General features: G+C 42.1%; 3 protein-coding genes across 5 annotated transcripts in view; 1 reads left to right on the top strand and 2 right to left on the bottom strand.

The window, feature by feature from the left end:
* rbm42 (RNA binding motif protein 42) overlaps positions 1 to 732 on the top strand; it is an 8,399-nt gene extending 7,667 nt beyond the window's left edge. The window contains exon 12 of the mRNA XM_019879961.1: positions 520 to 732. Coding sequence (XP_019735520.1) covers positions 520 to 632 — 113 coding nt within the window. The 3' untranslated portion in view covers positions 633 to 732. The remainder of the gene's footprint in view (positions 1 to 519) is intronic.
* On the bottom strand, positions 344 to 6,191 carry ppox (protoporphyrinogen oxidase). Of its 2 annotated transcripts, XM_019879960.1 has the most exons (14): positions 6,032 to 6,191; positions 5,382 to 5,468; positions 5,156 to 5,290; positions 4,718 to 4,833; positions 3,843 to 3,975; positions 3,553 to 3,697; positions 3,277 to 3,470; positions 2,692 to 2,752; positions 2,353 to 2,471; positions 2,161 to 2,274; positions 1,698 to 1,847; positions 1,491 to 1,533; positions 1,277 to 1,415; positions 344 to 548 (listed from the first exon to the last, which is right to left on the bottom strand). In XM_019879960.1, the coding sequence occupies exons 2-13, from the start codon at positions 5,463 to 5,465 to the stop codon at positions 1,279 to 1,281; spliced, it is 1,431 nt and encodes a 476-aa protein (XP_019735519.1). In that variant the 5' UTR covers positions 5,466 to 5,468; positions 6,032 to 6,191; the 3' UTR covers positions 344 to 548; positions 1,277 to 1,278. The 2 variants fall into 2 exon arrangements, with proteins under 2 accessions (XP_019735519.1, XP_019735518.1); XM_019879959.1 differs by lacking the exon at positions 344 to 548 and having other exon boundaries at positions 782 to 1,415; positions 6,032 to 6,190.
* Positions 6,192 to 8,345: 2,154 nt separating this feature from the next.
* Positions 8,346 to 20,447, bottom strand: part of dyrk1b (dual-specificity tyrosine-(Y)-phosphorylation regulated kinase 1B) — a 52,448-nt gene continuing 40,346 nt past the window's right edge. For both annotated transcript variants that reach the window (XM_019879954.1, XM_019879953.1), the window contains exons 3-13: positions 18,565 to 18,684; positions 17,896 to 18,084; positions 17,360 to 17,507; positions 16,841 to 16,990; positions 15,655 to 15,791; positions 15,351 to 15,497; positions 15,088 to 15,228; positions 13,654 to 13,774; positions 11,552 to 11,734; positions 10,471 to 10,574; positions 8,346 to 10,039 (exon numbers count right to left, since the gene is read on the bottom strand). In XM_019879954.1, coding sequence (XP_019735513.1) covers positions 9,524 to 10,039; positions 10,471 to 10,574; positions 11,552 to 11,734; positions 13,654 to 13,774; positions 15,088 to 15,228; positions 15,351 to 15,497; positions 15,655 to 15,791; positions 16,841 to 16,990; positions 17,360 to 17,507; positions 17,896 to 18,084; positions 18,565 to 18,684 — 1,956 coding nt within the window. In that variant the 3' untranslated portion in view covers positions 8,346 to 9,523. The remainder of the gene's footprint in view (positions 10,040 to 10,470; positions 10,575 to 11,551; positions 11,735 to 13,653; positions 13,775 to 15,087; positions 15,229 to 15,350; positions 15,498 to 15,654; positions 15,792 to 16,840; positions 16,991 to 17,359; positions 17,508 to 17,895; positions 18,085 to 18,564; positions 18,685 to 20,447) is intronic.

Here is a 20,447-nt window from a genome sequence, read left to right as displayed (position 1 = left end):
AAGTACCCGTATGGACTCTTCCAGCGCGTAGCGAGGCCACTCCCCGGCAAGCGAGCATTTGCTCTTGAGCAAATTTACGCCAGTTGCGTTCACATGCGCACATTTGCTTCGGTGCTGCTTCGCAAACGAGCATTTGCTTCGGAGGAAATTTTTAAACCACCTCCCTGAGGTGGATCAAATTTAATGCGCACTAGGCTGTTGAGCGGCGCTACGTCGAAGTAAATTTGCACGTGTGAACGCTCCACTGGCGTAGAGTCGGTGCAGCGTCGGAGTAAATCTTGCCGTGTGAACAGGGCTTATGACACACATTCAACTACACAAGCAAATGAACAATTTGGATGTGGTCTTCTTCATTGCATTGCAGAGGTATCGGATAGGGACTCTGTACTGGCAAATACTTCATATCAAATGACTCTGACTTGAGTGCAAAAATATGTGATTGGGACATCCTTACATAAAACCCAAATTTGGGACTCCATCTTGCGTGTTCAATTGAAATGTGTCTTCCCCTCACTGCAGGAAAGTATGTCGGCAGCCGTCCCATCAAACTGAGAAAAAGCATGTGGAAGGACCGCAACATGGAGGTTGTACGAAAAAAGCAGAGAGAGAAGAAGAAGCTGGGCCTGAGATAGATAGCCTTGCATACACCACTGACATCTTGCCGCAAATGGACTATGATGCATTTTCTCCCCCGCCCCCCTTCCCTTTTTAAATAAAGTCAAATCTTTATGACGGCTGTGTTCCTTTTCTCCTGAATTCTCGACCGCTCTCACTTTTTTGCTCAGCACACAATCTAATCCAAGTTGTACATTCATAACTTTATTCAAAGCTGAGGTCAGAAAATGCAGTATTCGTCCACTTCTCTTCAGAAGTGATGACTTTGCTTCACTTAACTCATTTTCTTGAGAAAGTCGCAACCTTGAAGATGCTCAAAAAGGAGACGTAATTTTTGCACCCCATCACAAGAGCTCCCAGGTGTCTAATCACATCTGTTACACGCTTTGATGAATCTACCGCAAGGCTCAAGAATTGCAGCGCACTTTTCACTTCCTTTACACCTGTTTGAAAGCAGCTTTCTCATGCAAATGAGCCGCTACTCACTCCCAAAGCGCCTGTTCACCTGCATCCAAGATTGGGAGGTCTTCAGAGATGCATTGTAAATTAATTTGTGTATAATCTCCAGATATGACAAAATACTCTTATAAAATATAAAATACCCTTCCCAACACTGTTGTACAGTTAAGAAATATATTACAAGGTCAAGTTGTTGCCTCACCATTAAATTCCATTTCCCAATAATTCTTCTACAGCTGTCCTTGCACTATAGATGACATCATTGACGGCCACGCCATCATAGGAAGAGCCGGTCAGTGAAAGTGGAAGGCTGTTGTTCTTTATGAAGCTGCGCATGCTCTCTAAAATGACAACGCATCCACATAAAAATACTACAGAGCAAAGTGGAGCATAATCCCGAGTGAGTTCATACGTACCAACTCTACGGAAGTGCCCCTCATAATACTGAGGTATACAATCCTGATAAGAGACATACATGAACATTGATATGTAACAATTATGTAGGCCGAATATAGAAAGACATACAAAACCGAAAAAAAAAAGAATAGAACATAATTTCAAAAACTTGTAAGTTGAGGCACACTCATTGAGTAAAGGTACCACTACACAGCACTTGCTCATACCTTATGCAGAGCAACCCAACTCCAGCTGGGCGCCGAGGTGACTCCCAGGTGAAGTCGCACTGCCTCTGTGGCTCGCTCTAAAAGCTGCTCCTCTGTTACTGCATCTGGGGAGCCAAAGACTTCTTGGAACCAGGCGCCTCCCATCATCACCTAGATAACACCCACGACCACAAAGATGGACTCAAACCAAAGCGGTCAAACTCGAAAGAAAAGCTACTTCCAATAACAGCGACGGAGCACATTGTGCTCTCCATAACTTATTTCTGTACATCGGAGATAAGAAGGCAGATGCAATAGAAATGCCAGTTGGTTATATGGCTCAATCCAGAATTGGAGGACAATTGCCCCAACATATGAAATTTCGAATAACCAGATGGACAAAATGCAGAAACATGCTTTTGTGGAAATTGTAGTTGCCTTGAGAGAAAATGTAACGGTCACAATACAGTAGTAATAGTGTTACCGTCAGTCTCGTTGTGAGTCCTTCAGATCTGTTGTGTTGAGGGAAGGGGACAGAGTCGTAGACCACACCCAGTAAACCTTGATCCTCTGATGATGGAACCAAGTGTCCAAATCCCTGACGAGGGACCAACACGCATGCTTGTCGCTTAACTGTGTGAGTGCACGTTGACGTGTGCGTTAATGCCGTACTCACTGTCACAGGAAGTACAGAGCCCTCATACTGCAGATTTACGACAGCGACAGTGACACAGGAGATGTCCTGCAGCTTCTGGATGAGCGGCTGACAGGAGGACGGCAGGACAGAGGAGAGTACTGAGGGCACCACACACACACACACGCACGCACGCACGCACACGCATTTTGATTTTTATATTAAAAATGATTTTTGTAAGGTGTAGGGTTATTCTGTATCAGGGTGAGGGTTTTTTTTTTCAGTTTACAGTTTTTAGTTAGATTTTTTTACACAGCAACACTTCCTTGGCATTGGGGTGGTAAAATGATATGTTGGGACATCATTGAAGTCCTGCCTGACCTTTAGCGGGCAAAGCAGAGATGATGTGGTCAGCTGTTATGGTTCCATCCTCCAAATGGATCTGAACACAAACACACATTGTGAGAGAGAATCTGGCGAAATCCCTGAATATAAGCATGGAGGGCCGAAAACCAGCATTGAATGTTTGTTACCTTCGAACTCTCAGCTGGCATTGCATTGAAAACCAGATTCGATGTGGAAAAGATATTTTCAATAAATATATATTTGTCGCTCGAGTTCCAAATGCAAGCTAAAACTCGAGCAAGCAAAGCAAAAGCCATTTTATCAACAACGCCCGGAAACACCATCAGCTTGTGTTATAGGCATCAAATTCAAAATGACTGAATACTTGCAACAAAAAAAAAAGAAACAAAACAAAGTTTAACAGTTTGAACATTAAATCTTTGTGGTTGTAGTGTGTTTACTTGAATATATCTTGAAAAGGATTTGGGAAACATTCTTTTCTTTTTTTAATTTAGATTTGAAACCATGTCACAACTCCATTTGAATTGGGGGTTGTACATACTCAATACAGTAAAGTGCAAGGAAGCCAGGAAACAACAGCAAATATGTCTCTTCACTCACCGTCCAACCTGAAGCTGAATAACTGATGCATTTTATAGGTGTCTCTCTGTGTAGCTGCACCCTCCTGCTCCTTTGAAGAAAGTCAGTGATGGACTCTGGGAGTTCCTCCAACCCCCTTCTGAGGGACCACTGGGCCCACGACTCTTTAACAGATCTTTGGCTCAGGGGACCAGGAGGAACCACTTGGGAAGGGCCTGCAGGTTTACATCAATAAAACTTGAACATCCAATTTCCTACACATGTGCATGAAAAAGACATTTGAAAGTGGGGCGATACCAGAGCCCAGCAGCATGCCGAGCGTCAGGGAACCTCTGCGCTGTTCTGCATTGTAGAGAACGGGAAAACAGGACCGCACACTCAACTTGCGGCAATCCCCTGCAAACACCCCCCGACACAGACTGTCCACGGCAATGTCTGCAAGCTGGCACCGCCACACGCACACACACACGCACACACAGAGTTAGAATGTCACCGGTTCTAATTCAAACTGGAAGTCGCTCCCATAATCCCCCCAAGCGCTCATGGGGCATAGGAATAAGTTGGATGAAGTCTTCCTTTATCCTCACCTCTTTTCCAAGCCTTCGAGACACAAACGAATGGATGGATTCGTCCTCCTCTTTGCTTTTCTTGACAAATATCTCAGTGGCGATGCTGAACAGCAGGGGGCGTGAGAAAGGAGGCACTGTTCGGAGAAGTCCACTGAGAAAGAGCAAGATAACAGAAAGGAGAATGGGAGTGATTATATTAGGTGTAATGCATTGGATGCTGACATTTTGTAGTAGCGCAAAAGCCTTATTTCTATTAATGTAGTATCATTATAATATAGCAATAATACATCGGGAAAAAAAATGATGACCAGCACTGTGGATTAGTGGTTAGCATCTTTTGGTACATATGCATCATATGGTACATAAAGTGGTGCTTTGCGAAAAATAGCCTTCTGTAATATCGCACTTTATAAAAACGGGGTAATAACAATAAAAAGCAGTAGATGTCCCCTTTTGTCATGTTTTGTTTTGGTGAATTTTTGTCCTGTATTATCGAGAAAAACATTGATTTATTAGAAACTAAAGAACAGATCTTAACCAGGAGGGCAGTGTATTTTGTGTCTGGTAGCACAGGCAAAAGCTGAGATCCATTTGTCACAATTTCAAAGACATTCGAGGGAAAGGTGAAGCAGTTTGAGCCGGCACAATGGTGGCATAATTGGCTGGCACATCTGCCACACTGGGTTCGTAACGCCAGTCATTCTATGGGTTTTCTGGGGTATCTCTGTTGTTTGTCTCAACAGGAGTGTATAGACGTTTTATATCCATTGTACATGTAAAATATGCAGGCGAGTTTGCTATACTTTTATGAAATGTGATTTGACCTTTTCATTGAAATGCATTTTGCTGTGTGCCTTACAAATGTGAACCTTTTGTTGAAAGCAGTCTTTTACCTTATTCCTGAAGGCATCTTATGAAGTTGTTTGTTGACATACAAATATCTGTTCTTAGATGCATCATGACTGTAGGTGACGGGCAGTATCTCTCCTGAAAGACCAAGGTCCTCCACCTATACAAACACACACTACTTTGAGAAATGGGCAACAGTGCCCTGTCATTGGATTTGTCATTTTTCTCCAATGGCACTTGGTTTCCCTTTACAATGCACCTCTGGGTTCTACTTCATCTGCAAATAGTTCAGCTTTCAAGAGACTGAAATGACCAATTCCAAAAGATTCATCATTGCATTTAAATAGTCAAATGTTATTTTCTTCTTCTTATAAAAGTAAAAAAACAAAACAAAACAAAACACACACACACACACACACACACACACACACACACACACACACACACACACACACACACGTAATGACTACATTTAGGCTTACCATATTAAGGGTATTTCGCCCCACTGCCCCAGCAGGTCGAATCCCTCTGGGCCCATGTTCAAATACCCCTCCATCAGACCTCCTGGTGGACCACAGCCAACCTCCAAAACGATTGCTGGACTCCAGTAAAATGACCTTGGGAAGAAAACCACAAACGCTGCTAACGTTTGAAGGAAGTCGGCAAATGGAGAAGCATAGCAATTCGGGAAATGGATTTGTGTGCTACCTTAGCAACCTGGGGGCTTTTGCAAAGATAGTAAGATGCTGCCAATCCCCCGATGCCCCCTCCCAGGACCGCAACAGTCCTCATTGGCTGAACACAAATGAGAAATAATGACAACACTTTTAACCAAACATCAGAGACACATGGCCGTCTTGTAACGCGGTGAGCAACTATGGAAGGGTGCGACGAGACTGATAAGAATATGAAACCGTTGGTTTATCAGACGTCTCAGTCTGTCACCCGGCTGCACATTTTGCCACATACAACGCAAAACGTGCAGAAAATTTCACTGATGAAAATTGTTTGACTGTCACTGAGAATGTTCTCAGCAATATGTCCCTTTAACTTAAGATCTCAACTGTTACCAAAATAACTCACGAAAAATGGGGCTGAAATATGACTTGTTCTATCTCATGTTAAGCTGGAATTTCAGCATGTCGTGTTTTATGGAACACGCGCAGCTTGTTTCAATCGTCAGTGCAAGTTATTTAAAAAGAGGGTACATTTGCAGATAAATGAATGTTAAAACTATACTACGAGAGAACAAGTTAAACTTGTATAAACTGTCAAGGCAGTACAAAAAACGGATGGATGGACTTACGTTTATAATAATAATAATAATAATAACAATAATAATAATAATAATAAATTACCTGTCAGACGGTTAGCTTGTCCTCCACAAGTTTGAGAACCCAACCATACATTGTACTGTACTTCCCGTCGTTTCTCGACTGAGCAGGGGGAAAAAAAGAAAAAATTCCTCCGACTCTCACGACGGTGTTACCATTTATTATGTCCGGCCACCGGAAACGGAATCTCCACCGTGCCTGGTCTGTTGTCGAGCTAACGTCTTAAATCCTTCTTCCTCGCTTTCATTCGTGTTGTACTCTAAAACAGTAAAATATGTCGCCACTCAATGGCGGGCTGTGATAACTACAACAATAATTCCTGGGAAAAAAAAAAACGAACGAAAATATTCATATTCTGTAGAACTGTTGGCTCTAATAAATCCCATATCTTGTTAGAATGTGATGTGTGGAAATTATTTAATCTTTTTTTTTCCAAATATACAGTACACCACGGCTCAGCTCATGAACGCCCTTCTATCAATAACCTGGACTGCCAGTCGGATCTCGTGGGTGACGACAGAGGGAAGTCATCTTGCGTTGCCTCTATTACTGTCTATGTAAATATTTTACTTTACACAGCCCGCTGGTTGTTCGTCTCTGTGTGCCCTGCGATTGGCTGGCAACCGGTTCAGGGTGTCCCCCCCACCTACTTCCCAAAGACAGCTGGGATAGGCTCCAGCACCCCTGCGACCCTTGTGAGGATTAGCGGGCCGCCCTTGCCTTATTCTATCTTACTTTAAAAACAATTCATAAAGTTTAAACTCTTGACATTACTCAATTGTCACCCCAACCTAATTTTTAGATTAGTTTTGCCTATTTTTATTAATACCTACCTCATGGTAACCTTTTATTTTTGTGGGGCCCTAATCATTTTGCAAATTACTTGTGTTTCACAAGCTACTTCAAAATTGTTAAACCGCCTATCAATTCTTCAACAAATACGTGAAACAAATGGCTTGTTTACAACTCCTGACTAGTTGCAGGAAATTGTAAACATAGTCTAAAAATGAATAAACAAAAGCCATAGCCAAGGAGAATTCAGAGCGTTCAATACACCTACTAATAAACCTATGTTTTTGAAATGTGGGAGGAAACCGGAGTACCCAAAAAAAACCCCAAGAGGCATAAGGAGAACTTGCAAACTCGACACAAGTAGGCTGGATTCGAACTGACGAATTCTGCACTGTGAAGCGGATGTGCTAACCATTTTTTTCCACCATGCTGCCATTGTCAGATTCATCAACAATGAAATGAAAGCAAAGCCCAGAAGGAAAAAAAAAATGTCCTAATTCACAAAACTGATATAATATATTCTGAATGGTTGATGCAAACAATGACATTGGTGGTTTGAGAGGTTCCCTTTACTCCATACAGGAATCCTAGCGTAAAAGATACACTGACAACAGTGTTTCCAGCGGAAAAAATTGTCAGTAACAGTGGCAACGTAAAATGGCGACATTCTGGCATCAGCGCTGAGGGGCCAATTTATAGTCCATTCATGTATAAGTCTGTGCTCTCTCTGCTGAAGCCAGAGGGCAGTGATCTCACATTGCCACTGTAACAGGTAACTTCTGTTATTCCACTGAAAACACTGTTATGGGTGCACTATGGTAGGATGGAGTGATAAGAGTCTCTCAAAGAACAAACTTCAATTTGCACCGACCATTCATAGTATATTATCTGAGCATCGCGAACTGAGACTTATAGAAGTTCGGTAAACATTTCACTGCAATTTCTTTCTTGATGAACTTTTCGCTTCATTGTTCATGGTTCTTATAACATGATGAATCTTAGAGGAGGACTCTGAGATATGAGAAAAAATGTCTACAGTAATTTCATTTTCACAGATGAAATGTGAATTTAGAGCTTCTCCCAGCCTTATGGGTATAACCATATGGCACACCCGGTGGAATTCTTGCCGTTGAGACAGAAAATCACATGAAAGTATCGCGGAGAAATCAATGTATTCAAGTTAGGCGTGCTTTGACAGTGACAACGCAAGATGGCCACCGGTGGCTTCATTTCTCACTACTGTCAGTGATGAGGCCTTAGCAATCCTGGTTAACGGTTCACCTCCATGCCTCTTATCTGGCAATCGCAGTTGATGACCATTGACCACATCATATTCTGGCCGTCGTGTGCAGTGGAAAATATGCATTTGCTGCTGGAGGTCTGTATATTTACTTGACTACTGCTCATAAAATAAACTCCCCCCCCCCTCCCCGATATGAAGGCACGTATATAGACGTGCAGACAGGCTTTGTGCTTGTACTAACAAAATGTAAGGTCATGAATCAGGTTAGTAGGAATAAAAGCGGAGAGCTGATGTTTGTTTGACTTTGGTGTGCAAAAGTATACTCTTTATTCTTATTATATATCCAACTTTATTTTGCCCCAAACCCTCCCCACCACCCAGCCCCCACAACCAATGACATTCCCATGTCACCAGTTACTGTCACTGTTACAATAGCCAATCAGAGTTCACCTGCAGAAAGAAGGCAACCAAACAAAGAAGAGCAGAAAAAAGGTTACTTTCAGTTTGTTTTTTCTTGTTAAATAGTAATAAATACATTGAGATGCAGTGGTTCTTACTTTATCCTTTTCTCTTAAGCAGAAGGGTTAAAAAGTTTTTGTTGTTTTTTTAACTTTCTGTTTCTATTCTTTTTATTTCTTTATTGATCTGTGTTGGATCTTTAGCAGCAATCCGGACCAGTTGTCATGGTGATTAGCAGCACAGAGAGGAGGAGCTGTCTGGAGAAGAAACAACAGGAGGAGAGGAAGACGAGAGGATGAGGAGAAGATCCCTGTGAATGCCAGGAAGGCATCAGTGTCCTGTCACCTTCTCTTCCCTCCACCTGCCTCTCTCCCTCTCTATAACACCTGTCACAACCGGGCTGAGAGTGACAGAGGGAGGACAACCCCCCGGCCCCCTTCAAAAAAACAAAAAAAAAAACAAACAAAAAACATAACCCACAGGAGAGAAAATCTAAGAGTCCTGAATCACACAGGTCGACGTTTCTCCTGTTGAAAGGAGGTACATATGTGTGTCTGCCTGTGTCTGTGCCGTAAATGAGAACATACCAATGCTGCAATTTGTAAACATGAAAAGTGTGCTCTCCTTCCACTTTCTGCATCCAAATGCAGTGAAATAGGAAAACAAGGGCCCTCCTCTTCACCCTCCTCCGCCTCCTCTCCAGGCTCAAACAACCAATAGAACACACAACTCCTCAAACCACAGAAGAAAAAAAAAATCAAATAATATTAAACAACAATAATAATATTAATAAAAACAAACTTGTCACCATCTTTCCTTTTCAAATGACAGTCGCAACAAAAGACAAAAAGTAAAACAGGATAAAAAGGAGAGTTTTCCCAGCATCCTCCTCCTCTCATGCAGTACAGACTGTCTCCTTCAGCACAAAGTTCACGTCTTTGTCTCTGAACTCTGGCTGTATGTGTGTAGTTGTCGTAGTTGTAGTTAAAATTGTATGGCTTTAGGGCATGGTTCAGGTTTTATCAAGAGTTGGCTGGCCCCTCGTCTGAGTCCGGCCGCCCTCTGCCCCCTGCAGCGGGGTTATTGTTGTTGGAGGCAGGGTAGTAGTCCTCAGGGGGCGGGGCTTGCGGCCCAGGGGCGGTGGGGGCCGTCCGAGTCCGGAAGGCAGACAGTCCGATTGGCAGAGCGAGTGGTAGGGAGGCAGAGCCAAATTGAGACGCCTCCATGGAAGACACCGCCCCCAGGTGATGCAGCCCTAGGGACACGCCCACATCCATGCTGTCACTCATCTGGGGCGAGGATCCCTGTTGGCCTCCCCCGCCGCCAATGCCCGTCTGTCCGCCTTGTCGCAGGCCACGCCCGCCGTTCCCGTGGTGGGAGTAGGTCGGGTGGGGATGATGGGGCTGGTCCAGGAAGTGGCGCTGGTGTTGTTGGGAGGCGGCCGGCTTGTGGAGCAGCAACTGGGTGTATGCTGGGTCCTGACCCCCACCTCCACCATCACTGCCTGGCCACATCCTCATCTGCTGCTGGGATGGAGCCTGACAGGTACAATGGTGCAAACACAAGGGTGAGACACACAGGGGGGCAACATTTTGAATATCCAGCTAGCTGGCATAAATATCACTGGATACTCTTTTCACACAGCATGAAGTACACCTGTACACTATCAAAGGAAACATTTTATTTTAACGATTGGGTCGGTTGCTTTTACAAAAGCTTGGATTCGGAGAGTTCCTAATTGCATCGTGCAGTTTTCACCTAGATGCAGTACATCACAAAACATGATAAAAAATACAATATCAACTATCGATGTTTGTAGGCCTACTTGCAAGTAAGCAAAGACACAAACATTCAACAGATACACTATGTACAGTGTATGTTTCAATTATGGCTTTGGTAAGCTTTTCTGACTGATCCCACACCCACCATGATCCATGTTAAGCCTACAGTGATGCTATTGTGTGCGTACCTGAGGGCTGGTCATCTCATAGTCTGAATGTGTCACAGCAGAGTTGTAATATCGGTTACTATAGCGATAGTTGCGGTTGTCATTGGAGGAACCACTGGAGCCACCTGGAAATAGAAGAGCAGCTTTCAGGGGAAGGAAATTTGATTCCGCTTTTTATGTCTACTGTTGTGCAGCGGTGCGGTGACGGTGCCGAGCACGTGTGCTTCCCAGTCGAGAGATTCTGGGTTTGAATCCTGACCTTTTTGCGGAGTTTGCATGTTCTCCCCATGATTGTGTAGCTTTTCTGCAGGCACTCCAACTTCCTCCCACATTCCAAAACATTCAGGGTCAGTTAAATGAAAACTCTATGGCTATGTTCACACTGCAGGTGAAATCAAATTCTTTTGCTCATATGTGACATGATTTTTTTTTTCATGTAATGTGAACAGTAGATTTCCATTTTTATTGTATTTATTTATTTTTTTTAACATCCAACCTCTCTTTTGTATACAGATAAACATAAATATGATGTCTTTCCGATACACCAGCAGAATGGACGCTTAGGGTGTGCTCATCCGATCTACACGTCAGCAAAAGCCGAATATGTGCTGCGTGTGTGTAGGAGGGAGTGGGGGCATGTTGGGCAGGTCGGATGGTTGTGGGATAGACCACAAATGATACAGCTACAAAGTTGTGAAGAGTAACAGTATTAATTTAATCTTTGACTTCAGTTTAATCCCACTTGAAACAAATGATAAAGTGGACATTTGTGGCGATAGTAATTCAGTGAGTGATCCATGTCAACGACAAAACATCATCTTTAGTAGACATCTTTCAGCCCATACACACGGGGCCATATTTACTGCACCACGAGGTGTCTTGTTTTGTGTGAATGCGTCTCCCTTCACATTTGATTTTGGAATGTGAAGGATTAAATAAAAAGATTTGTCTCATATAAAACGCGCATCACTAAACTGTTCATATCATCTCAAGTGCATGTTGGGTTGCAACATATTATGATGTTGCGATTTGCCACGATGAGCAGACGTGATGAATAACATTTGTGAAGCGTGTGGAGTAGAATGTGGACCAGCATGTTTACCAGAGCTAGAAACCGAGCTCGTGGTGGAGGTCGAATGGGAGTGGTCCATGGCAGGAGAGGTGGATGTTGATGAACTAGTGTTCGTTCCTTCATCTGTCGTCTTCTTGAAGAAGTTGTGCTGCAGGGCGTAGAATGGCGTGATGCGGCTTTTGGGGTCATAGTCCAGCATACGCAGGATCAGGTCTGGAGGAAGATACAATGAAAGCATGCTGAATGCTACAATTTAAAAAAGTGTTTGGGAATAAAGAGCTAATAGTAAGAATAATAGAAAGGGGAACAATTAAGGTAAAAAGTGTTGGAAGCTTCTCATGTCCAGACCCCCCACTTCTAACCTCTCCACCGAAGACAGAAAAGCTGTGACATCGCTGAGCAAGATTGACAAAGGGCAGATGCACAATAAATCTGAACGCAACAGCCTCCAACTTAGAAGAGCAACACTTGGTTTTCCATCCTAACTCCCTCCCTGTTTCCCCCGCATTACCTTTAGGACCACCCACCACCCTTTGAGAATGATCAAGAGCCTTTGAAAAGGCATGTGTTGTTCTGTTAACCCTTACATGCACCCTGTAACCTGGTGACATGATAAGATGTCCACTGTAGTCACCGCTGTCCCTGAAAGATTTAAAGTGATCCTGAAATCTGTTGCCCAAATGCATCTCCTTGAAGGAGGTTACAATATAAAAAAATGGTCTAGTTATGGTTCGAAAAGAGGACACCTGGTCCCTAAGTTCTTACTTATCCCAGTGTGTCAAATAATATACTCAAGAAAATACTATATAAATCTGCAATACCATATGACATTGACACCCATTTGTTAAAAGTGTGTAGTGTGCAGTCGTGCGTCATCGTTTCCTTTACTGTTGCCATGACGAAAAATCCAGAGTTGAAAAAGCATCTCGTTTATGATTCGGAATATACTCATTATGCAAGGTTTTACACCTCAAAACAGTTCGGTCACAGCATTCAATTATTTGCAGCTATGCTTTTCCTGATTGCCATGATTATTATTGTCATTATCATTGGCATTACCGCCATTGTTTGTAGTCGAAGAATGGGTAGTACTTCAGTGCAAGGACGGGTGGTTAAAAATATAACTTTTTAGTTTGCAGAATTACAGAAAAGGCCAAATCCTGATGCGTTTATTTGAACATAAAACGGATACACTTGCTTGAAGCCATTATGGCTTTCTGTTAGATGAATGGCAACGGCTTAATTGTACTTTCTGCCCTCTAATGGAAAAGCATTTAATTCCTCTACCTATCATTGTACATTACTGGCATTCACAGATGTTTAAAGATGAATTTGTCATGAATAAAACAATAATTTTCAGACAAATAAATGAACTCTGATCCATTCCCTTGGCACCTCTGATAATTGTTTGGTACTCACTGAGACAGAGGACAATGGATGACAAAGAGCTTTTCAAACAGTGCCCTCTGGTGTTACTGGAGCAAATTGTAGGATGGACTGGACTTTTGAGATCACTCAAAGGTGAAAGCAATGAGCACACGAGGAGCCAAACCAGAAAAGAGTACAAATCAAAGCCCTTTACAGATGTACATACACAGTGCAGTATCGCACCGCTAACATTATGACTGTGGAATTCTTCCCAATATAAATAAATGGGAAGCTTATAAACTTGAAGTTGAATTACAAAGTAGTTCAAACGACACTATCTGATTGCATCTATTTATTGCGCAGCGATTTGTGCCAATTTCTAGTCATTCGAACCCTCTGGTGCATCACGGTATTAGTCTCTCTATGTCATTCTAAATTTATTTCTTGGCAGTGACCGGGGCTCTAAGATATAATCACACCAATAATAGTTCTGAACCAGTGGCTCGCTGCTCAAGGCTTGTGGAATCAAAATTCATGCCATCCACATTTGAGATCACCGAGACCTTTCGCTGCAGAAGTACAGCAACTTTAAACCAGATGACAAAGGAACCAACTTGTCCACCGGCTACATTTAAATGAGAAAGTAATTGATGGAAATGTATCTGAAGAACAAAACAAATGGTAAGCAGGTACGGTAGTCTTTTAAGTTTATCGAACCTCCTAAACTTCATGCCACTTACACTTGATAATTGCTCAAGATTTACCTTTAAATTTCAGGTAATCACAGGGGGCATGGCCAGGTTCCCCTGCTCTCCGCCCCCCTGGACCACCAGTCTCCACACCCAAAATCTCATGAAGACGTCGAGTGGCCGGGGGCTTGTACTCCTAAAGTCACACACGCACACACACACAAATAATTATATCATTAGAGAAGATGCAAGTGAAAAGGGGTATAAATGCATTAGTAAAATCCATCCATCCATTCGCTGAACCGCATCTCCTCACGAAGGTAGGAGGCGTTCTGGAGCCTGTCTTCGGGTAACAGGCGAGATACACCCTGAACTGGTCGAGGGGCCAATCGCAGCAGCATTAGAAAAAATGCTTCTTAAATGACAGAAATTTTGAAGTCGGGTCAATGAGTTTCCAATCATTTGAGCGAATGCAGGCTGAAATGAGTTCAACATTCAGACCTAGACGCATATTACATTATTTTATTCAGCCTACGCAATGAGTAATGTTGGGCTGAGAGATTTTGAAAAATAAAACTAATTTGTATCCTAATAATATTGCGTTTGCACTTTAACACAGGCTTATTTTTTTCAAGGGCCTCTTCCAATGTATTTCTTAAACAAACAAACAATAAATTCACCTGTATTACAATAAACAATCTCATAGTTATGATGCATACATTTTTGGGTCGGTCAAGTGATGGACAACTTTGGCCCTCGAGAGCAACCGTCCTGCATGTTTTAGGTGTTTCCCTCCTCCAACAAACCTGATTCAAATGAGCAGTATCATTACTACGCTTCTGCAGAGCTTAGTGATGAGGTGATGATTTGAATTAGGTGTGTAGGAGGAGGGAAACACCTAAAACATGCTGGATAGTAGCCCTTGGGGACTGGAGCCGACCATCCTTGGGCTAGGCACATGATCAAATCAAGGCAAATGAAACAAGAATTAATATGAAAGCTAGTTAATTTATCTATGTCAATTATAGTTCACTTAACGCATTGACTTGGTCTTTTAAGCGTTCACTATGACATTTTATTTATTATATTGCTTTGTTTTCATTTTTCTTTTTATCTTAAGGATCGAAGTCCACTTGTAACAATATTATACAAAAACAATACTATTTATAGTAAGAGTGGTGGTTTGGGGGGCGCTACGAAATGTTTTCTTCCTGGTGGGGGGAGGCGTAAGCGGAAATTGAAAAGTCTTAAAGCAAATTGCTGAACCCTGATAATTCATTTGAGGGTTGAGAACTGTTGTGCTGTCCCATCAGCAGAGATATTGTGGTTTTGCTTGTATGCTTTGTTTGTTCAGCAGACAGTGCATTTCGCCCCACAGATTAAAAAAAAAAAAAAAAAAAGTCGAATAAAATTAAAAGACTTCAACTGGAGTAACTGTGATAATGTTGTGTTACACCGTTTTTTTTTTTTTTAAAGGTGAAAAGTGCGAATGAATCTGAAATGTGATACCTTCTTGATATCCTTGTTCTTCTTCACTGTCCACAGCCCATCTGACAGCTTGTCAAAATACTTTCTGGCTTTAGGAGCTGCATCTAACATGTGGCTGGGAGGGACCCCCAACACTTCAACAATTTTGTTCATCTGGTCAACCTAAACAAAGCGACACACAATTTTACATCTGAGAAACATTTTGAGGATGGCGATTATACTACAGCTCAGAGGAGTGGGATAAAAAAAAAAGGTTGTAGTAATGGTGTACATTGAAAATTAACCTCATTAGAGCCACTGAAGAGAGGTTCTCCTGTGTGCATCTCCACCAAGATGCATCCTAGAGACCACATGTCAATTGCCAGGTCATATGGCATTCCCAACAGAACCTCAGGGGAGCGGTAAAACCTGCTCTGAATATACTGATAGATCTGATGGGAGGGTGAGAAAAGAGTTGAATCAGTTCAACGTGCCAAATGTATTTCAATAAATGTTTTGATAAAAGCCATTTTGAGAGTATGTTTAAAAGCTGTTGACAGTTTTTGACAGGAATGTTGAAATCATTTGCTTTATATGACTAGTGCTCACCCTCTGCCCGAGCTGGCAGGACGATCCAAAGTCGACTATCTTGATGGCAGATCTCTTGGGATTACACAGCAGGATGTTTTCTGGTTTCAGGTCGCAGTGGATAATAGACAGTTCTGGAGTGGCCAGGAATAATAATGCTGTGCACAAAAGAATTGATTGTTAATTGGTGGCACCTTCTCATATGCCAACACTGGTCAACGAATAGCTAAAGCCCGTATCTCACCGAGGGGCAACTGTTTGCGAGTGTTTGCGCACTTAGCGAATGTTTTTGTTTTGTTTTGTTTGTCAGGGTTCATTCAACGTTGTATCAAATGTACATGTACATGTTAAAATATTTTTTTGGAGACAAGACAAAATGTTTGCCATCATTAAAACCATTTGTGAATGTTTGATGAACGTCATTGCAACCTTTTGAAATATTGAAAGAACCTTTTTGGTAAAAAAAAAAAAAAAACATCATCATCACCCAGGCCTTGTGCAAACATTCGGGTTTAAAAATGTCATATCCCATTATCATGAGCAAATTTATCACAGTTCTCAGTCTTATTAACGTATTAAATGACGGAAAACATTAGCCATAGCATCAGTAGCTAACAGTATGGGGTGAGCATGTTCTCACCATGCTTAAAAATCACGATGGTGTCACAAGACAGGACACTTTCATCTCTCAGTGAACAAAGTCAAATGCAAGATATAGATACTGTATGGTGGTGATCCAGAGCTCTTTTCGGTCTTCATGATAGTCTTATTTAATCTATTTAGACAACGAGCATCAACATCTCATCCTGCTTTCGCAAAACGACAACAACATTTTTGTCTGTCAGGAAGTCTCCTGGGGAAAGAGCCAGATTCAGACTGTAGGACAGGACTTCATTCACACAAACTGAGGATGATTCTGGTGCAATAAGGCACATCATACTGTAAGAAATATATGAATATAGAACATATGCTCCCTTTTAATTACCAGTAACTAACTTGTTCTTCTAGGATTACCCGGGCGGTGCTCACTTTAGAGTCCCTTGCCTGACATTTGGGTTGACACTATTTTTAGGCTGACCCAACAACGGGACAAAAGCCAGTTGGCTGATAGAGACACTGGTGCACTCACTGCCCTGGTGTGTGTGTGTGTGTGTGTGTGTTTGAGTGTACGTGTATGCGTATGTGTGTGTTCGACTGTATAACCTACCTGTACAAAGCTGCTGTGCAAATTTCCGAGTGAGGTTAAGGGACACCCCTCTGAAGTTGGTGTTCCTCAACAGATCATACAGATTGTAGCTCAACAGCTCAAACACCAAACAAAGATGATTCCTAAACATAAAGTGACGCTTCAGGTGCACTACAAACAGAAACAGACACACGCACACAAAAACAGAAAGGGGACATGTCGTTGAGTGACATGAGAATAAGGTCAAGGAGATGCAGAATAACATTTCCTGTTTTGACATCTGTGCAGAATATCCTTCGAGTTTCAAGTGACACTTGAAGTTTCAACACTTAAAGTAGCCAGACAAAGCAGTTTTATTTCCTCACAAAATTACATTTCCTACCTGTTTTCCAATTACCAAGTGTTGTACTAATTGGACCTTTTACATTTAGCATTATCGTAAGCATGTATCAAATGGTGCAAAGACATTCACACAAGTTGACAACCCATAACTTACACACATGCGTTCCCATTAATCACTAAGTGTACATTCCAACCCACCTATGTAATATTTCATCTCGGTATCATGCTTGTTCATGAGCTCCAACAGGCGAAGTTCAATCTGTGCCTGGTTTAGAAATGCCTTTTTGTTCTTGATGATCTTGATGGCGACCCATTCCTGCTCATGGTGGTCATAGGCCTTCACCACCTGCGCACACATTGCAAACATGAGATGGGAATGGAATCAGCTTGATATACTACTCGATTATCAAATAACTGTTTATAATAAACTTTGGGAATGAACGTGTGGACTTTGTCCTGACATGTAGTGAATCACTTTGTACAGTCTATGCTATCGCAGAGGAATGGGGGAATCTCCAAAAATGTACAGCACATTAGTTAAATGGAAACTCTTAAGGTGTAGCTGTAAAATGCCTGTCTTTGTTGACGGCCCTGAGGTTGACTGGTGACGGATTGATTGATGGATGATAGATAGATTTCCGGCAACGTTCTATCATCTAACTTCTTCTCTGGTCATCATGACATTACAAGCTACAAATTTTGAGCTTTTACAGAGATGTTTCCTGAGCCCTCACCTGTCCAAAGGAGCCTTTCCCAATCAACGAGTCTATTTCATAGCGGTCCAGCCACTTTTCTCCATTTTTGACGATGTAATCATAATTGTCGTCATCATAGCCGTCGTTGTAGACCTTTCTCTCTTTCTTAGTACTGCTATCTTCAGGAGGGACCTGCTGGGCTCGCCGCTTCTTTTTTGTATAATACACCTGAGGAGAAAGAAAGCTTTAGTCTCTCAAAGCAAGTCAAATGAAACTTATCTTCTCCTTCTGCACTACATTAACAAAAAACGTGGCGTGGTTCTGAAATGGTTGTTGTTCGGTGCTCATTTTTTTCCCGACCCACTGACCTCATGGATGAACTTAAAGACTTACGGCACATCTGTTTATCGTCACAATGTTTAGATATCATTTTAATGTAACTAAATAACATTTTGTGAGTCAGCATTTGTTTAATGACAACCCAAGTCAAAACAAAATAAATCAATATTAAAAAAAAGAGACGAGAATAGGGGAAATGCTGTATGCATTGTATGCATGTATGTTTGGACGCGTGTCCCTCCCCAACCCACATATCTAAATAAATAAATAAACACATGAATACCATTTGAATCATGTCACATAAACCAGAGATAGAAACAAGCAAACCCCAAATTGAATGTGGACAGTTTTTTGTTTCCGGTGTCATACCTCATTGATGTGCTTGTATGTTTTGATGAGGTCTACAGAGAGTTTCCGCAATGGGGCACTGGCAGGATCTCTGAAACTAGGGGGGATCCTCCGCTGGAGTATGGTCATATCAGACAGCACCTGCCGAGGAATAGCAACTCGTTATCAGCAACGTTCTATTTGAGTGTAGGACAGACGGAGCATAAAATAAACATCCTCACAACAAAGGTTCATTTCATTCAATGTCAGTTCACCACCCCATAAAAATCAACCAAAAGTAAGAGATAATGAGGAGCCATCATTATAGTATTTTGAGGAGGTGAAGAGAGTTTCATTGATCAATCAATTTTCCTCCTAAAATTACAGGTAAAAAAGTATCTATTAAATAATAAATATTTTTGACGTACATTCTTGTACGTCTTCAACACAACAAAATAATTCGGCCTTGGTTGCCAGCCAGCCCCTTTTTGGAAGTGCTGACGTAGCAGCCTACCAGGAAGCAAGCATAGAGATTTTTGCCACTAGTTGAGATGAGAAGTAGCCCGCACCTGAACAAGATGCAGCTTTCATTGCTTCAAAAGAAAGCCGCAGCTACGCTCATTTTAAGGAGGAGGAGACGAGCAGCAAAAATGGGATTGGGTGCATCCTTTTCAAATGGCTCGGCATGAACTTGGGAGTGTAAGCTCGTTCATGAGCTCGTTCCACCAAGACCGCTTTGAGGTATATATCAGGCAAAACAGGGAGCAGTGTCGCCCTAAACACATCATTGAATGTCATCTCTTGTGTGTCCCAAAGCTCGAGACACCACACTTATTAAGGCTTCCTCCATTGTCATCATGTAATTCTCAGTTAGAAAAAAAAAAAAGCCTGCCAAAATAGCACTAAATTGCTCTGCTCGGTTGTCTGCTCCACAAGATCTGTGCACATTTATATAGTTATATAGGACTAAAAGTGCACCATTTGTGCCTTTAGTTGGTTCGTAACATTTCCAGTACTATCTCATCTTGCTTTACTGTATATATTTTCTGTCGGCCTGTGAAATTCCTACACAGCTAAAATATCATACCGGAAATGACAGATTCTACCGAGGGAAAGGGGCAGAGTGTGGTGCCTCATCTCCAGTATGTCAAAAGCTAACAAAACATTATTTTGCGTTTCCGGTGCAGAAACCAATCACACAATAACATCTTCTGAAGTATAATTTTTTTCCCCCACTGTCAGTGCTTCAAAACTAAATCAAAACATTCTAGAATCATTTGGTGGGAATGTGGGAGCTAGGCATCGCCTACTGTAGGTCACATCAAAGTGGCGGCTCTCCTGTTGTAATGCAGAATTCCAGCCAAGAGGTGGACTGCAACTAAATGTAGGAGAAACCTGCAGGGATGTGTCCAAGGACCGGCAACCCGAGGCCAAGGCCAAGGCCAAGGCCAAGGACTTGACTCCCAAGGCCGAGGCCAAGGCCAAGGAATTGACTTCCAAGGCCAAGGACCAAGGACCAAGGACTTGCTTCCGAGGCCAAGGCCAAGGACCAAAGACTGATTTTGAAACTGAGGCCTAGCCAAGGACATGTATAAAACAATGCTATCATACCACTTGGCAGGTCCTCATGATTATCAACACCCGTTCATAACCCTTTGCACTCCCTAATGCTTGAATGAAGTGATTTTATTCAAAGAGTAGAACAGTAAGGGTACGTGTTATTTATACTGAGAAAAAGAAATAAAATCACATGATATACATTTATGAATTAATGTTTTAGTGCAGTAGTTTCTTAATATGAAGTAAATCAACACTCAACAGGCATGACATGGCACGGAACACAAGTTGAGAAATGACTTTGCATAGAAGTCAATCACTGACTGCAGAAAAAGCGGTAATCTCTCAGTGATAATTTTACAGTTTAC

This window comes from Hippocampus comes, unplaced genomic scaffold, assembly GCF_001891065.2.
Source record: "Hippocampus comes isolate QL1 unplaced genomic scaffold, H_comes_QL1_v1.1 scaffold135, whole genome shotgun sequence".
NCBI lineage: Eukaryota > Metazoa > Chordata > Actinopteri > Syngnathiformes > Syngnathidae > Hippocampus > Hippocampus comes.
The sequence above is the reverse complement of the archived record's forward strand: the minus strand, read 5'-3'. Positions and strand labels throughout refer to the sequence as shown.